Source organism: Opisthocomus hoazin, chromosome 22, assembly GCF_030867145.1.
Source record: "Opisthocomus hoazin isolate bOpiHoa1 chromosome 22, bOpiHoa1.hap1, whole genome shotgun sequence".
Taxonomy (NCBI): Eukaryota; Metazoa; Chordata; class Aves; order Opisthocomiformes; family Opisthocomidae; genus Opisthocomus; species Opisthocomus hoazin.
Window position 1 is genome coordinate 7,055,153 of NC_134435.1, and position 8,529 is coordinate 7,063,681.

The 8,529-nt window shown below is 45.0% G+C and overlaps 1 protein-coding gene across 1 annotated transcript in view; it reads right to left on the bottom strand.

The window, feature by feature from the left end:
* Positions 1-7,284, bottom strand: part of FAT2 (FAT atypical cadherin 2) — a 46,286-nt gene extending 39,002 nt beyond the window's left edge. Inside the window, exons 1-3 of the mRNA XM_075441626.1 lie at positions 7,198-7,284; positions 3,178-6,463; positions 2,417-2,731 (exon numbers count right to left, since the gene is read on the bottom strand). Coding sequence (XP_075297741.1) covers positions 2,417-2,731; positions 3,178-6,463; positions 7,198-7,284 — 3,688 coding nt within the window. The remainder of the gene's footprint in view (positions 1-2,416; positions 2,732-3,177; positions 6,464-7,197) is intronic.
* Between the last annotated feature and the right edge of the window lie 1,245 nt (positions 7,285-8,529).

Consider the following 8,529-nt stretch of genomic DNA (forward strand, 5'->3'; position numbering starts at 1 on the left):
ACTTATTCTTTGATGACAGTGTGGGATAGAAGAGAAGAGGTCTCAGTCATGGTCTGCTCTGCATGCAGAAGCCTCCCTTCTCATCTGGGTGCTGGAGGAACTCCTGACACATGCAGACTATCTTATCCTTTGCTCAAATTCTATCACTAAGACCAGCAGCCTCTGTGATTTCGTCTTGAAATTTTAAGGTCTATCACTGCATAATGTGACAGAGGTTCAGCTTCATTACAGATAAGCAGCTCTGCCTACTTGAACTCTTGTACTGTCACAGGATTTGGGATTGACCACAGAAGGAGTATTGGCAATCTGGCTCATATAGATCTCTGGTACTTCTGGAAATGAAGTGTTTCTGTGTCTTTTTGTGACCATTTCCTCTAGGTAGTGAAAGAAGAGATGCATTTATTGTATTTGAAAAACAAAGGACATGTCCTAACTAAAAATCCAGAATAAGCCTCAGTAGTCTATTAGCGCTATAGTGCTCAGACACTTGCAGCCTTTATCTTCTCTCCTGTTCAAATGTAATTAATTTGATTACTGGAATAACCCCTTCTTTGAATACAATCCCACAACGATGTGAATGACCAGGAACTGAGAGACCAGCAGTTCATCTTCCAATGTTGCACCACCAGGCTGAAACCAAAGATTGTATTTTTATTCTACTTAATGGAGAAACTATCATGTCCTCATCTGCAGAATGAAAATACAGGGCTTCCAATAAGCTGCCTACAGCTCTGAGGTTTAGACAAGCTGTGATATTCCTTCTGGCAGTAGTGGCAGATGACTTCTCTTTAGATAGTGTAAGCATGAGGATATAAACTGCTCAGTTTATGCCAATGGTTGCAGGTAATTGTTTGTTCTTTTGGGTGACATGCAAGTAAAACAACAGATAACCGAATGCTCATCAGACTTGGAAGCAGGTCCTTAAACAACCTCCAAGCTCAGGGTTTAAAGAAGAGACCTCCAGCAACTGTCCAAGAGATAAGATCAGCTCATGAGTTTCTGACAGAACTGACAAACTTATCACTCTTCACATGCAAATTACCTGACTGTAGAGAGAGATGGATAGGAGATGACTCACAGCTTTTTTTGTCTTAAAATGGGAATTAAAGGGTTGGCTTAGAGGTGAGATGTCTCATTAGCAAATGTTCAGATTTTGCCAGTGTTTTACCGTAAAACTCCAGCAGCCTTGGAGCATGGCTTCACAGGGCTTCTCTCACACTGGAGTGAAAGTTTTGCCTGCAGCACAGAGAAGGCTGAATTTCCTGCAGGGTGCATGGGTGCAAGCCGGAGCTCAGCAGATGAGGGGAGCTGGCCTGGTGTCCTGATAGCTGTTTCTGGTCCACATCCCATTAAAAAGGTAGTGGTCTTCTGAAACAGGGCCTCTGAAGGCATCTCTTCACGAAGATCAGCATTTGGGCAAGCAGAAGTAGCTACAACTCGGGGTAGCAGTGGTCAGAGTTAGCTGACATCTCCAAGTATATCTACATGATGCCAAGTAGAGACACCCTTTGAATCTCTTGCAACCAGAAGGATTTCAGAGTTTCAGCATAACAATTTCTATCTAAACACCCCCCTCCCAGCCAGTTGTAGAGGGCAGTTAGATAGCCTTTAAGCCACAAATAACACCTAACTGAGAGCTGCACTAGCCCTTTTCAATACATTCAGCTCCTTTCTCATCTGAGAGCAGTTTCCTATCCCGCTGCAGTAGCTGAACTGCTTTTATCATCCGCAGGAGATCAAAGTCATGCAATTAATCCTCTCCCGTACTTGGGCTCTGTGCCCTCCCTTCCGTCTTCTCTCAGGAACTGATGGAGTGAAGGGCTCAGCACAGCTTTCCCTGCCAGACTGGCCCAATGTCAGCCTTGCTGGGGTAGTTTGAGGAAGCTGTTTACACAAAACATCAGCGGGTTTTTGATGGCTCTGAAAGATCTGGTAATTAATCCTCAGATGAAAGGTACAGTCTAGAAGATGGCAGAAGCAGCTCACTACACTTACTACATTCATAGTGCTGGAGAATGGGTGGAGCCTTTAAATGCAGTGAGATTCATTTTTATTAATCCTGCCTCGGTTTGTCTCAGGAACAGATAGTCACCTGCAAAAGGGTGTTTCCTGGCTCGGGCTGTGCAACAGGGCACTTGTTTATAAGGGGGAAGATTAAAAACAACTGCTTGGTTCTGTTTAGGGCTTTGAAAGTAGCACATTTGTGTCATTCTAGGAGCCATCTGGATGCAAATAGGAACCCTCAGGTTGAGGGTTTCAAGCATTAGCCTCCCCACACAGTGTATTTGGAGACTGGGACTTCTGCTGCAGAAGGAAGGTGTAACAACGGCATCTGTGTGGGCTGATCATTGAATATGTAACATTCTCTGGGCACTTGAAAGCCTCAAAACCAGATGCTGAGTTAGGTCAGTCTTACCTGTAATGAGGTTAATGGTGAAAAGTCCTTGAGGATTTCCAGTTAGGATGTGAAAAGTCAGCTTTCCCTCTGAGCTAGAGTCTGGATCTAAGGCATCAAGCTGAAGAACAGATGTGTTCGGTGGGGAATTCTCCATCACAGAGGCATAAAAGACAGGTCTGGACATCTGAGGTGGGTTGTCATTGGTATCGGTGACTTCAATATAAATTTCAGTCACAGAAGACAGAGGAATTGTTCCCAGGTCAAGAGCTAGCACTGTCAGCCAGTAGTGAGATGTCCCTTCTCGGTCGAGTGGTCCTATGGTCCGGATGGTGCCTAGAAGAATGATAGAAAGTGCCTGTGAGGGATTTAGGGAACTCAGACCACTTTGCCCTTAATGCCAGACCAGTCTGTGTCTTTATTCTTCTTCCTGGTCTTTGCTGCAGACACAAACTGTGGCATCAACCTTGTATGGCTGTGAGATTGTGTGGAAGATGAGGGCTTGCTTGTGGTGAGGGTCATTTGGTACAGAAGTGAAACAAAAGACCTTGGTATTTTGGGGGAGGACAGACATTGATTTTCCATTATTTTAAGGAGACAAACCCTGCTTGCTCCTCCCCAGATACAGGCATGCACATTGTACATCCCTGCACAAACAAGGAAGATTTGAATGCATGGAACTTTGTAAATAGAATATAGAAATGCCCTATTGGGTCAAGAAGACCAAAGACAGTAAGTAGTTTAAGCCTTTAAGGTACACCATTAAACTAAGCTGTCATTACCTGTGTGCTGTTCAATGCTGAAGACGGACAGACCAGTGCCCTCTCGGAGGAAATATTGAACCTCTCCATCTTTCCCCTTATCGATATCCTTTGCTGTGACCATCATCACTGATGTGCCCTCAGGGCTGTTCTCCTGCACCCAGCCTTTGAAGACAAAGGAGGCAAAGCGTGGTGGGTGCAAATTCTCGTTGACATCAAGGATGTTCACTTCCAGGTGGCAGAGGGAAGAGCGAGAGAAGGGCTTCGCTCCATCACTGACCTGCACAGTTAGGTTGTAAGAGTCCTTCTTCTCATAGTCCAGCTCCTTCTCCAACCGGAGTGCTCCAGTGAGCTTGTCCACATGAAACATCATCTCCTCGTCATTAATGAGGCTGTACCTCACCTCACCCCCAGAGCCAATGTCTGGGTCAAAAGCCTCCAGAAACAGGAGAACGGTCCCCACAGGCAGGTCCTCTGGGACCTTCACACTGTTGAGGGCTGGGAGGCATTGCGGGGTGTTGTCGTTTACATCCTCCAGAGTCACAATGAGATCCGTAATGGAGAAAAGCTGGTAGCCTGTTTTGGGCTGGTCCCTAGCTTCTATTTTCAGCACATAACAAGGCCACAATTCTCTATCCAGGGCACCTGTAACTGTCACTTCACCAGTGACACTGTTAATGGCAAACTTCTCAGTGGGGGTTAGGAGAGAATATTTTACCCTCCCATTGTCATCTGTATCAGCATCTTCTGCTTTCAGTTGAGCTACTGTTGTCCCTGTTGCTACATGTTCTGGTATCACCACCCAGTAGGCACCTTGTGGGAATTTAGGAGTGTTATCATTGGTATCCAACACGTTCACAGCCAAGAGTTTCCAAGAGGATTTTTGTGGTGTGCCAAGGTCAGACACAGTAATGTTAAGAATGTAGAAGCTGGTTCGCTCATGATCTAGAGGAGAAAGGACTTGAAGGAGACCCAGTTCCAGGTCAATGGTAAAGCAACTGTCATCATTTCCATCTGAGATCACATAGACCAATTTCCCATTAAAACCAGTATCAGGATCAATAGCTGAAAGGTCAGCAATAGTTGAGTTGATGGGTACAGTCTCTATGATATCAATAGATCGTGGAAAGCTGTCATCAAACTTTGGAGCATTATGGTTTATAAGGTGCAAGTTCAGAGATGTTTCATCATCTTGGCCATGGCCCTGAGACTGAGACTCAATGGAGTGTATGATAGTTTCTGTCAGTTGTTTCAAGACTCCTGTTTCCTCACACTGCATTTTGACTGGGAGACCTTGGCTGACCACAGTGATATTTACAGATGTTGGCAAAGCATAGTTCTCTCCATCTGTTGCAGTTATTTTCAAAGAGTAGAAAAGTGGCTGTTCAGAAGGAAGATCTCGCAGTGATATTCTAAGGGATATTACTCCAGAGATGGGATTCAGTTCAAAATGCTGTAACTCATTGCCAGACTTGAATTCGTATTTGACATGCTGCAGCTCATCACTGTCGATTGCAGAGACCGTGGCCACAGGGTGCCCAACAGGGAAGTCCCGTGGGATGGTGCCACTGCAGCTTGCTTTCTCAAACACAGGAGCATTGTCATTGACATTGCTCAGCATGAGGGAGACGTAGACCTCTGTTTCGTGGCGGAAGGGTGAGCCCCAGTCTGATGCCCACACTCGCAGATGATACCACCTCTGCATCAACTCATAGTCCATTGACCTGGAGGTGGAAATGGTGCCAGAATAGGGGTCAATGACAAAGGGAACCGATTTCTGGTTGGCTATGGTGTAGGTGACAAAGCCATTGTCTCCTTCATCTTCATCTGTAGCCATTACTGTTAAGACACTGGTACCAGCAGGAACATTTTCATCAAAGGCCCCGCGATACGAAGACTGGCTGAAACTTGGAGCATGATTGTTGCAGTCAATGATGTCAATGACAACTGTTGTGGATATGTGACTGTTAATGGTTGTAACTTCAAGTTCAAAATGAGACTGCTCATGGAAGTCCATTGCTCTGACTGTAGTTATCAGTCCAGTGTGAGGATTGATTTTAAAGCTGGTGCTGTCGGGAGTAGGTTTGAAAATATATTTAAGATTTGGGAAGACTGGTGTGATCTTCACCATGACAACTTGGCTTCCAGCTGGGGAAAATTCACTGAGCTGGACCCGGTACACTTCTTTCTCAAATCTGGCAGAAACATATGTGGAGGGAGGTATATGCATAACTCTAATAGGAGAGAACAGTGGTGGCTTGCTCTTGTCCTTGGCTTGCAGACTGAGGTTGAAACCAAATGGGTAAAGTAGCCAGTTGACCTCTTTGATTGACACAATCATGAACTCCGTGCTCCCAAAGTAGGATCTGATGGCTTTGAAATGTCTTCCTGGATCTCCATCCACCAAGTCAACTGAATCTATCTCTGCCTCTGAGTCACCACTTTCTACAGACAGAGTTGCATAAAGAAAGTCTTCAGCTGACTCAGGTGGTGTCACCTTCACAGAGGAGATAAAGGGGGGTTTCCTGGTGGAAGGCTCCACTTGGATCATGAGACTAGCGAGGTTCCCAAAGCCATTCCCCTCCGTAATTTTTCTCATTCTGTCCACAGCCAAAACTTGCAGATGGTGCCTGCCTCGATGGGTGCTGTTCAGCCTACCTGTGGTCATAACCGCTCCCGTGGTGGGGTGGATGGTGAATAGGTCGGACTTCGTGTTGAGGGCATAATAGAACTCAGCGTTCTGGCCAGCATCAGCATCTGTGGCACTGAGCGTGCTGACCACCGTTTTCAGAGGAGTGTCTTCTCTGATGGACACTTTGTAGGAGGGGGGTGAAAAGAGAGGTTTCAAGTCATTTCTGTCCAGAATGTGGACCAAGACTTTGGCCCAGGCTTCGTAGGCAAAAGTGCTCTCTGTGGCCTTGATTATTAACATATAACTGTCTTTGACCTCCCGGTTTAAAAGTGCTGTGTTGCTGCTCCTGGTTCTTATTCTCAAGAAGCAGAAATCTCCGATCACGTGCTCCTCTGTTTTAAAGAGTCCAGTGTTGTCTCCAGAGGCTATTCTGTATCTGATGTCCCACTCAGGGTCTGTCTTGTAAATACCCATTTTGACGTAGCTCTCCACATAGGTCTTGGGGGCTGAATTCTCATAGATGGTGGCATTGTAGAAGAAGTGGGTGAAGTGCAGAGGGGAAGTGTTGCTTTTCTCACAGCTTGCCTTGGGGACCACACAGTGCATCAGCAAAACAGCAACACTCAGGAAGTGCCTCTTGATAGTGACTTCCATGGTGTGGTGTCTCCTTGGGTTCTGCAGGGGTTAAAGGAAGAACATAGGTAATTTTTATTAAGGCCAGTGTGTTAGAGAAAAAGTCCTCATGGGCTCAGCCTCACCTTCCTGCTCTCTCTGCCCCAAACTTCTTCAGCTTTTCTTCCTTTCTGTCCCAGTAAGAGGTCTGTCCTCCCATGCCCCCATGCTGACTCAGGCCTGTTCACCTTCTCACCTTCAGTTTTTGCCCTCATAGAGGGCAAAATGTGAAAAGCCATGTGAAACGCTCTGTGAAATGCCATGATCAGGCTGACTTCCTATTCTGCAAACAATCTTTTCCTCCCTTCATTTCTGCCTTGTCCCTAGTCAAACAGCATATTTGAACTCTCCACCCCTAGTCCAAACCTCTCTTCTGTTTTGTTGCTCCACTCTCCCTGCTCCATCTTAACTTCTCTCTCCACACAAGTTCTTGAAAAATATTTTCAAGAGTCAATATACAAAGTGTGACTTGATGTCCCCATGGCTTGTCTTCCCTTTCCTCCCCCCCTCCTACAGCAATCTATTCTCCTTCCCCAGCAGAGATGCCCTGCTACGTTGTGCAAATTCCTTCTGAACGGCCAGCTCTACAATGTGGCCTTTTTGACAGCTTTAGTTCAGGTCGTAGTCAAGTTGTAGCTCACCTACTGCAAAGTTCTAATTAGCAGTTCTGACCCTGTCTGCCTCCTCTGCGTTGCTTGAAAGAGCAGATTTCTAGCAAGACACTTTGGCCATGTCACCCTCAGCTGTTGAGTAACCTTTCTGGTTCCTGCCTTCTCATGGCAAAGCCCCAGGGTCAGGATTCCTGTGGAGGATCTGTCATCCATGACCACCCGCGATCAACTTCCTTCTCTAAAGACTCCTGAACATCTACAGTTCCATGATTTATCTCTGAGAACATGGTGTATCAAAGAAGGAAGTGGGGAGCACATACGTGATTAACAAGGATGTAACTTTATTAGTGAGCTTTGCGGAGCTTGTTAAAGGATCAAGGCCTGTTCTTTTCAAAAGCTAAGTGCCTGCTGCTGTGTGTGCATTTAGGAGTTGAAACCAGGGATAAGCTAAATATAGGCGCATATATTTCCCCTAGATATCCCAGGAGATCTTTATCTAGAACTGTTTCTTCCTCTTTTAAATTTAAATTATATATCAAGTACCTGCCAGTCGTCTGGCACATTCCTAATTTAAACAGGGAAGACTTGTTTTTCCAGACAGCTTTTCAAGACTCATCTCTTTAAAAGCCAGAACTAGTTCAATTTATAAATCAAGCTGAAGTTAGGGACAAATTATTGGAGCCTAACTAACAATATGTGTCATATTCTCTCACTGAGATAGTTAATTACTGATAAATACAAAGGTGTAAATTTGATACTTCCTTCAAATCCCTTTTTCCTTGATAAATAGATACCAATCATTCAGAAATCTCCATGCTGTGTTCATTCCTTTTTGAAACAAATGGTCTGAAGCTGAATAGCAGCCTATGTCACTAGGAAGTGAAACTATCAGAATTTGCAGAGAAGTTCACAATCTGGATTTGCCATAACTGACAAAATTCAGGCTCACTTTTTTGATGACATCATTTCACTTCTAAGAAGTACAACATAGTCTCAAAGGCACAGCAAATGAAAGAAAATCTTGGAGGACAGGGCTAGGTGATCCAGAAAGGCATGTGGTTGCTTCTGAGAATCTGAAAACTGTGTTCTTAAAAGCTCTGCTTGTTACTTGACAGGGCTTAAGAGTTTTGCAGCATGTAGGGACTTGCCTAAAGCTGCTCCCTTCCAACATTTTCAACTGCTGAACCTGGAAAGATATATGCATGCTGTGTGCGCGTGTGTCTGCTACGACTGTGGAGCAGGAAAAGTCACATACAATTCAGAGTAGAGTAAGACAGTAGAATAAAAGAGCAACAAAAACCAGTGCTATTCCACGAACAGCAGAATTAATGACGCCGATCGCTTTGTATCTGGGCTAATTGACTTCTTAATTGAATTGTACTGAAATGGCAATGTGAACTCATCTCTTATAAGACATCAGAGAACCCACAAGGCAGAGATGTTATGAACTCCACAACC